Source organism: Lytechinus variegatus, chromosome 11 (genome assembly GCF_018143015.1).
Source record: "Lytechinus variegatus isolate NC3 chromosome 11, Lvar_3.0, whole genome shotgun sequence".
Classification (NCBI taxonomy): Eukaryota; Metazoa; Echinodermata; class Echinoidea; order Temnopleuroida; family Toxopneustidae; genus Lytechinus; species Lytechinus variegatus.
In genome coordinates this window covers 3852997-3868161 of record NC_054750.1, presented here as the reverse complement: position 1 = coordinate 3868161, position 15165 = coordinate 3852997, and the positions used below count along the sequence as shown (strand labels likewise).

The 15165-nt window shown below is 38.1% G+C and overlaps 1 protein-coding gene across 2 annotated transcripts in view; it reads left to right on the top strand.

Moving 5' to 3' along the window:
• Positions 1 to 15165, top strand: part of LOC121423890 (translation initiation factor eIF-2B subunit gamma-like) — a 43067-nt gene that overhangs the window by 1811 nt on the left and 26091 nt on the right. For both annotated transcript variants that reach the window (XM_041619420.1, XM_041619419.1), the window contains exons 2-8: positions 1179 to 1346; positions 3134 to 3291; positions 4485 to 4653; positions 7304 to 7412; positions 9343 to 9441; positions 11082 to 11212; positions 14135 to 14328. In XM_041619420.1, coding sequence (XP_041475354.1) covers positions 1199 to 1346; positions 3134 to 3291; positions 4485 to 4653; positions 7304 to 7412; positions 9343 to 9441; positions 11082 to 11212; positions 14135 to 14328 — 1008 coding nt within the window. In that variant the 5' untranslated portion in view covers positions 1179 to 1198. The remainder of the gene's footprint in view (positions 1 to 1178; positions 1347 to 3133; positions 3292 to 4484; positions 4654 to 7303; positions 7413 to 9342; positions 9442 to 11081; positions 11213 to 14134; positions 14329 to 15165) is intronic.

Here is a 15165-nt window from a genome sequence, read left to right as displayed (position 1 = left end):
ACCCTGGGTGATAGGGTCTACATTATAAATCAGTTGCATATGGCAGCTAACTTCACCAAAGTTCCAGGCCCAGCCTAATCATGTTGCTTTTGTTGTTGCCTTATCACACGCGTTGAACTGCACCATCATAGTGGCAGCCAAAATAGATGGAGAGGAGAGTGCCAAATTAGATAAAGTTAGCGATCACTTTTTTGTGTAAGTAATTAATGTCCGGAAGTTCTAAAAACCCAGATTCACCACCTGAGTTTACCCTATGTAAATTTGACATATGCTCCAAGATTTGACCAACAAACTCATTTCACAAGCTAGCACTCTTGCAGATACACCAAGGCAGCATATTCAATCACAACAACACAATAAAAAACATTGATACACACAGATGAACTATCACCTACCACAGGAAAATCCATATTTTAACTCCAAAATCCCTTTGAAAAACTGGAAAGTCAAATTTTGCCCTTAAAAATTTGAAATTTCTGCCATATTCCAGAGCATGCAGTGACTAACTCAGATTAAAAAAAAATAATTGGATGTGAATTTCTTTCTGTGAAAAAGAAAGTTTAAATAGAACAAAAATTCTGCAGAAAAACTGACTATGTTGAATCATGGGCAGGTTACTCCTCTAAACTGAACAGTGATTTGCCTAACCGAGCCAAAATACTTAGTTCTCATGTCTGGTTAACCCTTTGCGCACTGATTTTGCAATTTTGCACATTCGTACAATTAAATTCAATAACGGTTATAATTAGTTTTCTCTCCTACCTTCAAATTAGGTAAGCTAATAAAAGGCAATAGTTCTTGGATAACATCTATATGATAATAATAACAATAATACGTATATGGTGCAATAAGGATACCTTGAATTTAAGAAAATAACATGGACACAATTTTCATTATCCGCCAAAAATTAATTCAGCGTGCAAAGAGTTAATTAAATTTCAGGTTCAGTGATTTTGTCTTCTGGCTTTGTAAGGTCAAGGTGTGAAGACCATTCATGTCAGGGAGCTAGCAAAGATAATGGAACACCTTTTTTAAAAGGCAATACATCACCTCGGAACCATGCACTGAATATTAGTTCTATGCTTTATTCATTATTGCTCACCATTTTGATTTCGTCTTAAATCAACTCCTTCCTTCTTTCCTTCCCTCTATTCATGCCATTCCATCTGGCTGAGCAGTTGCTTGAGAAGATTCAAACATGGAGTTCCAGGCGGTGATCATGGCCGCTGGCCGAGGGTCCAGGATGACAGACCTATCAAACAACATCCCCAAGGCACTTCTCCCGATCGGCAACCACCCTATGATTTGGTATCCGATAAATATGCTGGAGAAGGCTGGCTTTGAAAGTAAGTACATGTACTTCATGAAGTGATCATTCTGCAATTCCACCATTGCAATAATAGTGATACAATACACTACCGGTCACAATCTATCAGTCACAATCCTTTGACTACCTGATGGTTTCAACCAGAGAACAATAGATTCGGTCCACTGAATCTATTCTCTGGTTGAAACAGGTAAACTGATAGTTAGAGAATTGTGACTGGTACTGTAGGTATTATAAAAATTACTAAGGGTAGTAAATGGCTCTTTGTATACATGAAAGCAAGACTAATTTCTGTAGAAGTAACTCTTGCAGGAACTCAGCAAAGCAGCTTTCCTCCACACCATTGCCAAGCTGGTATACACAGCACATATGAAAACATTTTACGTCTAACAGTCATAGGGGCTGATTTTATAGATGAAAGAGCATGACGAAAAACTTTCATTTGAGAACACTATACCCCAGTTCCCCTTCTCATCAATTCTCTTCTCCAGCCGTAACTGCCTCAAGAAAGCAATTTAAGTATCAAAACACCTGTTTCTTGACGTTGGTCCGAAGATAAAACAACAGCCCGGCATATACAGTCACAGTAGGGGGCCACACACGATGGGATGCATGTGCAGCGCTGAGTGCGGTCCCTGTAAGCATGCCGTCATTTTTATTCGCTTACTTTCCTTATTCCGAGGTCGATTTTCTTCGTTCGAAATTGAAAATGGACTAACATTGGGTTACTGAATACAATATGCCTTTGAAAACGTGATTAAATATGGAATACAATAATTTCATTCCGAAGGTCCTACTACAGGCAGAGAAGTCTTACGTAATAGCGCAGCTGTTGTTTATCTTTTCGTCCTTTGCTCAACGCTCATATACTGGCCTGTGGGGGTGAAATTGAGACAGCGGGGATTACCCCTGGATTACTTGGCCAAGCACGGTTGATAAGGGCTTGGAAATGAGTTTTAGGAGATCCAAATGGAAAATGGGGTACAACACCGCAGTTCGCAATCCGAACTGCGGTATTGTTTCAAAGGGAAGTTTGACGTAATGAAATACCTCTCGGGTCTTTTTGGTTAATGTGGAGATAATGGCCCAACTGGGATTTGAACTCACAACCTTACAATCATGAGTCCAATTGTGTAACCATACGACCACACTAATCTTATGATGCATCCAATTCATGGATATGTGTTCAGTAAAAAAAAAGAAAATATTTGAATCTGCAAACATTGTATACATGTAGGTCTGTTTGGGGAGAAGTAAACTGCTCCTATTAACTCTTCATGTGTTCACCTGTAAACCCCCCTGTGTGTTGCATTATTTTAGGGTCTCATTCACATTCATGCCATGAGTCACAGACTCCTAACAATAAACCTGGCCATGGTATTGTTTGTGAGGAGGGTTTTATTGATTTTATCCTCTCCTTTTTCAATGAACTTCCTGGCTGTGATCAGGATGTATTTATTTTTTGGGGAAACTCAACGTTTCTGTAATTTGTAAACTGTGATAATCCGTCGAACGCTAAACTAATGTCGCACGCGCGATCGATAGATCGGTACACATGTATGGTATACAAAAATGCCAGGCCATACATGTACATTGTTAAAAAAACAATGGGACAGGGGACGTCTATGGGAAATGTGTGGTTGTGCAAAAATGCGAACGAAATACGCCTACGGATGTGCAATAGTGCGAACGTAACGCATGAAGAGTTAAAGAGATGTAGATACCCTATACTATAAATACATAGTGCAATGAGATTGTTATTATTATATTTAGAATAACAATCATTTGTTACACCCATTCTGACAGGGGTGATCATCATCACACTGGAATCTTTTGGGAAGGATTTACGACAGAAGTTGAAATCATGTGGCGAGACCAAGCTGGAGCTGGACATTGTTACCATCCCCAATGATGAAGATTGGGGGACGGCTGAATCTCTGAGGCACATTAGAGATAAAATCAAGGTAAAACCAGCAGGAATTTAAGGGTCAAGCCCACAGTCCAGAGCTGCCAAGTAGTACTGATTTTCCATATTTAGTACTGAAAATAGAGAAGAGTACTCATGGTTTCATGCAAAATACTGATTTCTAAAGTTTCAGTTTATGTGTTGTCCTATGGTATTCCTGCGAAAATACTAATGTCCTCACCAAAATACTGATTTTCAGCCTTGAAAATACTGAAATGTTCTTGTTCAGGTTGGCAAGTCTGCCACACCAATAGAAAGTTGACTTGAAGAAATAGAAAAGAATCAAGCAAGCACAAAGCTGAATATTTCATCAATTTAGATGTAAAATATGAAAGTTGTATAATTTCAAAGTTTTGTTTTTTATTTAACAATATATATGTATGCATTGCCCATCGCTATGAAATGTCTTGTTGATGATCATATACTCAATATCTCCTTTGTATATTATATAAAAATGAAAAATTTCCATTATGATGTCATCAGCTCAACAATGATGACTGTTGAAATATACAGACTGTCTTGTAGTATCTGTTCAACTAAAGATGCATAAAATTTAGATTTCCTTGTCGAAATTCTCATACACTTAAAAACATTTTGCTTTTTCAGCTGCCCTCCCTCTTCCAGTATTCTTGGCTTCAAATCTGCCCTTAAAACATACATTTTCTCTCGAATCTATTTCTCTATTATTTTCTTGAATGATTGTGTATGTTTATTGTAATTGTACGCACCATGGAACTTTTGTTAACACTTCTGAAATATTCATAATTGTTATGAAAGATAAATGAATTAGTTGCAGTAAACACTGTTTTCATAGGAAAGTCTGTAAAAACAAGGTTAATTCACGATATCATCCTAGGTCTAGATCTGGTACTTGATAGTGAAATCATGAAATCTAAGCTACAAAGCTATCACACTGAAGATCACTAACACCGATAAGCACACGTGGGACAGTATGAATAGTAAATTGGGGAAATGTCATGCTTATTTCGCTCATTTCTAAGCAATTATGAAATGTCTTCTAGAATCCTTTGGCACATATTTTTTATTCATACTAACAGCCACTTGGGTGGTCATTTGATTGGATTCTGAACTCATTTTGAAATTGTTACCACAACTGGCATTTATCTTTGGTATGATGATTTTATGCTGCTTTGTAAGGTTTTATATTTTCCAAAATCATACCATTTACAGACAGATGTCCTCGTGATAAGTAGTGACCTCATCACGGACATAGAGCTACACCTTCTGGCTGATATCCACAGGAAGTACGACTCCACCATCACAACGCTACTCTATCAACAACCAGATCAAGGACTTGAAGGAATTACAGTACCGGGGACCAGGAGCAAGAAAAAATCAGGTTGGTTGTTTGCACCAAATAGCCCCTGAACCGCCCGAGACCGCCCTTTCTGTTACACACTAAACCGCCCTTAACCGCCTGTACGTTTGATTGCAATATAGTATCTCTTGTATATGATTTACTGTGGTAATATTGCATGTGCATACTGTATAGGTTGGCTGCTGTATAGATCTGCATAGAAAAGTGTATGCTCCTATTGAGTATAATGGAGAAAAACCGATTGACACGCATCGGTGTGTAGCAAGTTCCAGACTGTTGCGCAGTTGATCTCAGCAAAGATGGCTGCGTCCATGTCTCAGAAAACCACTTACTCCACCGAAGAAGCTCAGGCGTTGCTATACGTTCATCAAAACGTTTGATATCACACAGAGTGAAATTCAGATGTGAGTTGGAATCAATTTTTGACATATTTTATCCCAGATTAAGCGTTACTTTAGTATTCTGTCAGTGATACTTTACATTTTTTTGTAGGCGTGGGACTGGGGCGGCTGAAACCTGAACTTTTACTTGTTTTTCTTCTCGCTCTGCAAACGATTGTCAAAGGTCAATATTCGTACATCTGATTGAACTTTGCCATGTACCATTTTATTCAACAGGTCCTATGCTGCAAAATAAATATAACTTGTAATGAACAAAAGTAAATTGATAAAAAACTGTTTCAATTTGTTTGGAACAATGCGAATTACCAGTTTTTTATTGTTTCCTCTAGTGAGAGATTGCCATTACGCATATAATCTGTAGGTGCTATAGGGTTAAAGGTAAAGATCACCCTGATGTTGTAAAAGATACCAGAAAAAATACTTTTAAAAAAATCCATTGCAGATGAAAATTTAAATAAAATGGATTTTTTTCTCTTTCTTCTTGTTTTTTGTCTCACCTGCAAAGCAAAGTGAGACTATAGGCGCCGCTTTTCCGACGGCGGCGGCGGCGTCAACATCAAATCTTAACCTGAGATTAAGTTTTTGAAATGACGTCATAACTTAGAAAGCATATGGACCTAGTTAATAAAACTTGGCCATAAGGTTAATCAAGTATTACTGAACATCCTATAGAGTTTCATGTCACATGACCAAGGTCAAAGGTCATTTAGGGTCAATGAACTTAGACCATGTAGGAGGAATCAACATCGAAATCTTAACCTGAGGTTAAGTTTTTGAAATGTCATCATAACTTAGAAAATATATGGACCTAGTTCATGAAACTTGGACATAAGGTTAATCAAGTATCACTGAACATCCTGCATGAGTTTCACGTCACATGACCAAGGTCAAAGGTCATTTAGGGTCAATGAACTTTGGCCGAATTGGGGATATCTGTTGAATTCCCATCATAACTTTGAAAGTTTATGGATCTGATTCATGAAACTTGGACATAATAGTAATCAAGCATCACTGAAAATTTTGTGCAAGTTTCAGGTCTCATGATTAAGGTCAAAGGTCATTTAGGGTCAATGAACTTTGGCCGAATCGGGGGTATCTGTTGAATTACCATCATAACTTTGAAAGTTTATTGGTCTAGTTCATTAAACTTGGACATTAGAGTAATCAAGTATCACTGAACATCCTGTGTGCGTTTCAGGTCACATGACCAAGGTCAAAGGTCAATGAACTTTGGCCGAATTGGGTGTATCTGTTGAATTACCATCATAACTTTGAAAGTTTATGGATCTGATTCATGAAACTTGTACATAAGAGTAATCAAGTATCACTGAACATCCTGTTCGAGTTTCAGGTCACATGATCAAGGTCAAAGATCATGTAAGGTCAATGAACTTTGGCCATGTTGGGTTTTTTTGTTGAATAACCATCATATCTCTGTAAGTTTATTGGTCTAGTTCATAAAAAAGGGAAATAAGAGTAACCATGTATCACTGAACATCTTGTGCGAGTTAGAGTAGTATTCAAAGTGAGCACTGCTGCTATATTGAACCACGTGATGCAGGTGAGACGGCCAGAGGCATTCCACTTGTCTTTCTTTGGGGGTCCAGTCCCCCCCCCCCCCATTCCCATGTAAATATGGCAGTGCTGTTTGGTATTTAGTGCTATTTTAGGGGTCTCAAAATAAATTCACCGATGCCAAGCCAAGTTTCTTCAGCTTAAAACACAATGATTTACCTAGAGAAGCTGGGTCACTCTAGAGATGTAATACCCGCCTTCTATCTTAATGGTCCGAATTCACAATAATGGTTTTGATAACCAATGGCTGAATCCATGGTTTATGCAGATTTCCTGTATAAATTACACTTAAATTTAGTACATATCGGATGCGTGTATATAAATTCTAATGCTGATTCGCGCTTTTGTCACAGTGCGCCAATTTGACGCCTGTTACCTTGATTAGATACACTATTTTTTTCATGAGTCCACTGTTTGAAGAGTGGACTCATTATTCAAAACAGTAGACTCATGAATAAAATAGCGTGGATAACCACGCAACAGGCGTCAATTTGGCACACTCTGACAAAAGCATGCATCGGCATTGGACATATTTTAATATACCAGTAAAATATTAAAGTGTAATTTAACAGGAAATCTGCATAAACCATGGACTCAACCGTGGGTTTTCAAAACCACCTTTGTGAATTCGGGCCATTCTGTCGTTATTTGATGTCTTCTATTCGTCATTCTCTTTCATCGTAATTTTGTTTCAGATCAAAGAGATATCATAGGATTAGATGAGAAAGGACAACGGATGCTCCTGATGACTGCAGAAGCTGATGTAGAAGTTTCTCTGGGACTCAAGATGTCATTGCTTAGAAAGTAAGTACACTGAAAAAACATTTGGCGTAGACCAGAGTAATAGAGAAATACACAAGAAATTCTTTGTCAGCAAAGACTGAATTATCAACCAAGTTTGGGGGTTTGTATCTATCTAGATCTATACATTACATTTTTCACATGATAGTTACTATTTTTTTCCAACCTTTCCAGCCAAGTAGAGTTATGAAAATGACAGTACGAAGCAGGGTTTCTTGCTTGAATTTATCAGCCTGAAATGTGGTAATTCCGGTGGGGATGGGCATGCAGCCATATTTTTCTGTTTGCAACCAATGTACATAGAGGGCGATAATACTTTGTTGCGTAAATGGGACCTAATTAACCTTGGTGATAATTCATAATCGGCGAATTGGCGACACTAAATTCCTTATGTATTCATTTATTTAAACAGTCCACCGGTCTGGACAAATTGCATCGGTGACCACACCATAGGGCGGTCGACCTAGGCTTATGTAGAATGAAAGCTTGTTTATGATTACCGGTATTATTGTTTTTAATTTCTGATCTTCTAGGAAAACAGTTCAGAACGAATTGACCTAGTGCTGGGCAATATTTCGATACCTATCAAAATTATTTGATACATGAAAAAGTATTGAAAGTTGATAATGGTTTAAATGGTTGTATTGATGCATCGCGGTAACTCAATAGGACAAGTATATTGTTGATTATAAAAAATTTATCACTATTTATTGACCAAAAAATGCCACTCTGTATTGCTTTAAACCAACTCCAAACTTTGTAAGTTGATACCAAAATGCCCAATTTTCACAGACAAGCGCCGATGAAAGACTCCTTTAAACTTTCATTTTCCCCTTCCCTGCTCTTAAAGAATTGCAGCTCATAGACTCGCCGATATTTCGTGATATCTGCAATATTTTGCTGGTGATAATCAACTAATATTGAAATCAAATATCATCGAGCACTAACTAGCCCAATACATTTTGATGCAGAGTGCTGAAAATCATATATAAAATACATCATGGATGACACATCTTCCCAGTTGAGTTTGTTCTGCTCCAATCAGATGCTAGGATTTCAGTAGATTATAACAGTGGCCTCTGAAGAGCACAGGGTATATTTTTTAATAAGATGTTCCACAGGAGAACAGGAAAAAATCCACACTTACTACGCCTCTTTTATTGCTTCGGTGTATTTCATGTGATGCCAAGGAAATATTCACCGAAAATTAATCTCTAAAAATTCTAAAAGCTCCAGTGTGGAAAATGTCCCAATCTACATCACACATTTCTCGGCTGTACTCCTCAATTTTTTCAGGAAATCGAGTTGAGATGCCTGAAAATCTGATTTCCTGTAACTAAAATTCCTGTCAGCTGATTAGGTATGACTCTGGAAGTAACTTGTGTTGATAGCTATATCTCCTTCATGGATGAATATCAATTTTAAAGGTATTGTTTAACTTTGTGAGCAGCCGATTTAAAAAATTCTCAAACCAAGATGAAACATGTGTACAAGTGCATGTATTAGAACTAATAAACCCTGAAAACAATCATTATTGAGAATGAAAAGCTAAAACTACAAGGCAAACCCCGATTTTGTAAATAAGCGTCTTATAGACACCTTAATAGTACACATAAGTGTATAGGATGAAATTAAGATGGTGTTTCCGGTCACTTTATATTTCAATTTTTGAAGCACTAAATAATCATTTTCGAACGCAATTTTTTCTGGGCTTCATTTTTGGAACATATCACAGACACAGGTGACAAGTTTGACCTTCCAGCTCAGATTTTTTAGAGTCAAACCAATGTTAACCAATCACTTTAATCAATTTTATTATTTTCTTCTCATCTCAGTAAAATCTTCAAATTGGCAATGTAATGTTGAAATTGAAAAGATCATTCGCTCTTATGATAAAATACTTGTCATGTATTTATTCTCTCTTGCATTATAGGTTTCCCTGTATACAATTTGAGACAAGGCTGTTAGATGCTCATATGTATTTCTTAAAGAAATGGGTTGTTGATTTCCTTGCTGATTCTAAACAAGGAAGGTAAGACCAAAACAATAAATTACTTTGTTTTGTAAGTAGTAATTTAATAGTACCGTACTCTGCTTTATTTGCAGAATACCTTTTCGAGGGAAACATACAGATATCATATTCCTCTCATTTTACTGTGTATGCGTGAAATTTAATTTTACATGTACTTTACTGTGGCAACTCGCGCTGATACACATAATGTTTTCATCCCAGGATCAGAGTTTTAGGTTCTTTTGTTTGCATTGTCTAGACATTACAAGTCCATTGATCAGGGTTTCTTTGTTGACATGTCATGTGCGTTCATTCATTCATGACATGAATGGGAACACCTCTCCTACTTCCTGTATTTAATCCAGGATAAGTGGTAGCAGTGTTTCCTTTATACAGGGTCTATTAGACCCCTGTTACATCTGACAGATTCCCTACCTCGGGCCGGCCCGGGGCCTACCTCGGGTCGGAAAGAAATCAGATGTAAACATCCCAAACCTACCTCGGGCCACCTTTTAGCGAACGTACCCGAGACCACATCCAGAGGTAGTCTCGGGTAGGTATCGGGCCGGCCCCGGTCCACCGATTCGTAGATGTAAACGCACACAAGCTTTCGAACCTATCTCGGTGTGTTCGCCAGCTGTCAAATTACGTCATCTATAGCGCGCGCTATCCCCTCCCCAGCCCCGTCGTTCTTCGAATGTTTTTGCGGCATGCGACATATGAATTGTGATTGATAAAGTCTTTGATTTGAGTGAAAAGAAGCATTTTAAAGTATCCTTTTCAAGTCGATCATATCTTCAACGACTGCTGGGATCATCAGCATTTTTTCAGAATCTCGGGTAACTTCAATTAGCGCGTGCGAATTATTCGGAGCCTAGATCGAAAGCGCCTTTTAAAGGTGTCAGCAATCGGATGCCACTCGAAACAGTACAGATAGGGTGATAGGGGAGGGAATGAACACTGTGATGTAAACAGACCACATTTCTGACTCGGTCCGTTCGCGAAGCTAATCCACCAATAATCCAGTCAAGGTTGCAAGTGGACTCGGTCGGGTCTCGGGTAGGAAACTTTCAGATGTAACAGGGGTCATAGTCTATCATGGGGGGGTACACAAGCTTTGATATACACGGATATGTATATTGAAATTAAGTGATTGCAACTTGCATGTAGGCTTTAGGCGAAATTGCCATAAGGACATTAGTCTGATATTCGATGTTAAACATACTTTGATTACCACATCTCATAATAAGTAAAAGTAATTGTGGTAGTCATAGTAGTAGTAGTAGTAGTAGTAGTAGTAGTAGTAGTAGTAGTAGTAGTAGTAGTAGTAGTAGTAGTAGTAGTAGTAGTAGTAGTAGAAGCAGTAGTAGTAGTAGTAGTAGTAGTAGTAGTAGTAGTAGTAGTAGTAGTAGTAGTAGTAGTTAGTAGTAGTAGCAGTATTACATGAAGTAGTACTTATTGCCAATGTACAGTACCTGTATAATCTTCACAGTAAAAGCAGTAGTATCAAAATTTGAAGAAGTAATAGCAGTCATATTTTCTGTATTTTTCAATGAGATATGAATGTACGACAACTCTGTCATAAGGTTACACTGGGCAAAATCCATCATGTTCTATCTTGATACTTAATTAACTGAAACATACATTCTCTTTTTTTTCAGGAACCTAACAACTTTGAAAGGAGAAGTACTGCCATATCTTGTCAAGAAACAGTTCTCAAAATTATCTCACATAAGTAAGGCAGAGGATAAAGAAAGTGCAATCATAGATGTCAAGCAGGATGGGCAGTTAGGTGAGTTAGTGATGATAATGATGATGAGGAGGAGGATGATGATGATGATGATGATGATGAAAATGACAAGGATGATGATCATGATGAGGACGATGATGATGATGATGATGAAAATGACAAGGATGATGATGATGATGAAAATGACAAGGATGATGATCATGATAAGGACGATGATGATTGTGATGATGATGATGATGAAAATAACAAGGATGATGATGATGATGATGATGATGAAAATGACAAGGATGATGATGATGATGATGCTGCTGATGATGATGATTATGATGATGATGATGATGATGATGATGATAATGATGATGAAACTGACAAGGATGATGATCATCATCATGATCATGATGAGGATGATGAGGAGGAGGATGATGACGATGATGAAAATGATAAGGATGGTGATTATAACGATGATAACAATGAAGATGATGGTGGTGGTGGTGATGGTAAAGGTGATGATTACGATGATGATCATCATGAGGATGATGGTTGTGTTGATGGGGGTGATGACGGCGACTGTCAAAGCCGCGCAGCGGGATGGAATAGATAGATCTAAAACCTATAATTATTAGTTTGCAACATTTCTCTTTCGAAGTTAACCCATAGATAAAGCCCGGAGGGGCCACTTACATTGACGAGTGGATACCATGCGCGACCAAAAAAACACGTAAAAAGGATGTCTTTTTCACGATAGGGCACGTTACGTACGTAACGTGATAAGGGTGTCAAAAACACAAAAATAATGAAAAAAGGGTATCTATTTCGCTAGGAAAATTACGTGTTTAGGGTCGAATTTGCGGGGATGATAAAACAAAATTCAAATGTTTTATAAAGGATGTCCTTTTTGCCCCAACACTTCGTGTTTAGAGTCCGATTTGCGCGAGGTGTAGAAGATGTGGTCGTACTAAACCAAAGTAAAGCCGACGACCGAAGGACCCGTAACAATAAAACATTCCTGTACTTGTTTAGGGGTTCATTTCAGGGAATATTTGCCAAGAGTATATCGTTTTGTTTCCAGTACTTGTTAAGGGTAGGGTTTCACACGCCAATACTTGTTAAGGGGTGCATTTTCAGAATATGGAAATTACGTGTTTAGGGTGCTTTTCGAGACCCCATGGTCGCGCATGGTATCCACTTGTGAATGGAAGTGGCCCCCCCGGGAGATAAAGCGATACACGTAGTTCAATAAATTAACGAGACACCTTTGAAAATGTAGGGTACAGGTAAAATGTTGAAGGAGAAGCTGATGATGATGATAGTGAATTATAATGATTATGGTGGTGATGGTGTTGCTGGTGGTGAATATGATGATGCTGTGAATGATATGATGCTAGTACAGAAAACAATATTAATGACAATGATTGATGGCTTCATACATAACTTCTTAACCTTTTGAATATAAAAAATGCTGCAGGAGTGTGGAATTAAGCTTTAAATCTTAAAGTGCTCAATCATATAAAGGATGTATGGATGTCAAAGCAGGGCGATAGGATGGAATAGATACATAGGGGAAGGCGGGGTAAGTTGAGCATAGGGGCAAGTTGAGCCACCAGCCCCAGGCCAATAATGAATAAGTCAGACATTGTGGTGGTGTCATGTATTGATGACCCATAGCATAACCCCTAACCCCACCATATTTTTTTCAACTTTGAAACAAAAAGTAGTTTTTTAGAGGGAAAAATATGAATTTCAGCCAAAAAAGTAAAAAAGAGTGTGAAATAGATAAGTGCTTTATAAACACACACGTCTTTAAATATGATAAAGACATGATAACAACATTATTGGTCCAGGTATGGATCTTCATTCTTGTCATAGTCTTTTATATGATGGATGCATAATAAATGTGTGGATACAAAATTATCGCACTAAGTTCGGACTGGGGTAAGTTGAGCCAAACAGCATGGGGCAAGTTGAGCCATGGTAATTCCTATGGTAATGTATCTTAAAAAACAAACAAACCATAAAAATCGATTGAAATGCTGGCTGAAAGGAGCAAATTTACATGACTGCTCTTTTCCTTTTAAAGGATGTTAGTATTTAAAGAGAATTAGCAAGTGAAAAGACTTTAAACAAAAAAAATGACATGCTGGTTCTCCCCTCATACATTTTGTACATAGTTTTTGTGGCTCAACTTACCCCAGAAGGTGGCTCAAACTTACCCCATATATGGGGCAAGTTGAGCCATTTGACATCGTTTTTTTCAAAGGTCACGATGACTTTCAGTGTGGAGATAGAAAGTTATATATAGGTGGAAAATATTTCAGAAGAATTAAATTTCAAGGCAAGGTACTTATTTCGACAAGATTATTAATCATTTCAATTCTAACATGCAAAAAGCAAAAACTGTCACAACTTACCCCGCCTTCCCCTATAGATCTAGACCTACTGGTAGAATCTATGATTAGATATTTTGGGCAAATTACTTTTCCAGCATCAACTCATAGATAAAGCACTAGCTCAATACACTAACAAGACACTTTTGAAAACATTGGTACAGGTTCATCAACCTCCTAAACTTTGCATATCTACCAAAGTTGAAGACAATTGGAACATTTAGGAAATTTATGTGGTAAACAATACCTGAACCTCTATGTCAAACGTCTCTTAAGTTGAACAGATTTCTGTGATTCCAAAAGCTTAATATGATAATAATAATAATGATACCGTCATGTTTACCAAGGGTAGCCACTTCAATTCCGAAAACCATTCTCTCAGTGGCTCTGTAGCAATACCGGATACCAATATACTACACCTGGGTGGAGAGTGGTAAATTACATAAACGCGTGCCAAAGGATGGTCGCAAGTGCTGCAGTGGAATTAAAACCCGGACCGCAAGGTTCATAGTGTAGAGAGTCTGACTTATCCACTTGTTCACAACACCTCATGATTTCTTCCCTTTCTCTTTCTGATCAGATTTATCCCAGTACCTTCCTTACGATGAGCTGAGTAAAAAGGTCTTAGAGATGTCACCTTGGAATGAGCACAAGGGCGAGATGTCCAGGGTCTATCAGAAGGGTGACAGTCTTCGCTGCTACACCTACATCGCTTCCAGCGGAACCTGCCTCAGGGCAAACAATGTGGCTGCTTACTGTGAGGCGAACAGACAGGTAAGGATACAAAAAGCCAGGGATGTAGTCGAGGCCAGCCTTGAGGTCACATTTTGCCGGCCTTATCCCCGGCCGTGGACCGATTCATGTTCAAAGTCTATGGGAGAAGGTTTTCTCCAGCGACCTCATTGTAGGAACTGCCAGCCTCGCTAACATCCGTGGAAAAGGCAAATTCTACCTCACAAATAAGTTGGTTTTGACTTCAGGTTATAATAGAGGTCAATTTCATTTTTTTATATTCAACTCTTTGTTCGTCTGTCCCCGATTTTTACTTCCTTTCATGATAATTTAAGAGCATTTCATCCTTTCATATGAACTAGAAACATGTCAGGAAGGAACCACATATTCTCAGTTCCAATCATCCGGGTACTTATGCCTAGAACGCGAACCCCCTCAGCGCGTTGGTGAAAACAACTCCTTACCTACGTGCGAGCAACAAACCATTTTGTACACGTCGCCGCGTTGTGAAGTGGGAAGACGAAGTATGGTATGCTGCTATTTTACATCGTTTTGTCGCGAAAGATAACTAAAAATTCTGAAAAGTTGTTGTGCTGTAGGCTGTCACACTCAAATGATGAAAGGGAAGTCCTTGTCATTTTCTATCTTCCCAGGCCGTGAAAACAACAAGAAAGGTAGGAAGAATGGGTGAATGCAATTGAATGGGAGGGGAGGAAAGATTCCCAAACCAAAAAACACTGGGAGCCATCATTGAAATATACGTATGTTTGCTCAGAATACTTCATATCAGGTTTATTTTTATATCATTTACTATAAATTTTTATTTTTTCTGTTGCACAAATTGATATTTTGGCCAGCATGAAACTTGTAAGGACAACA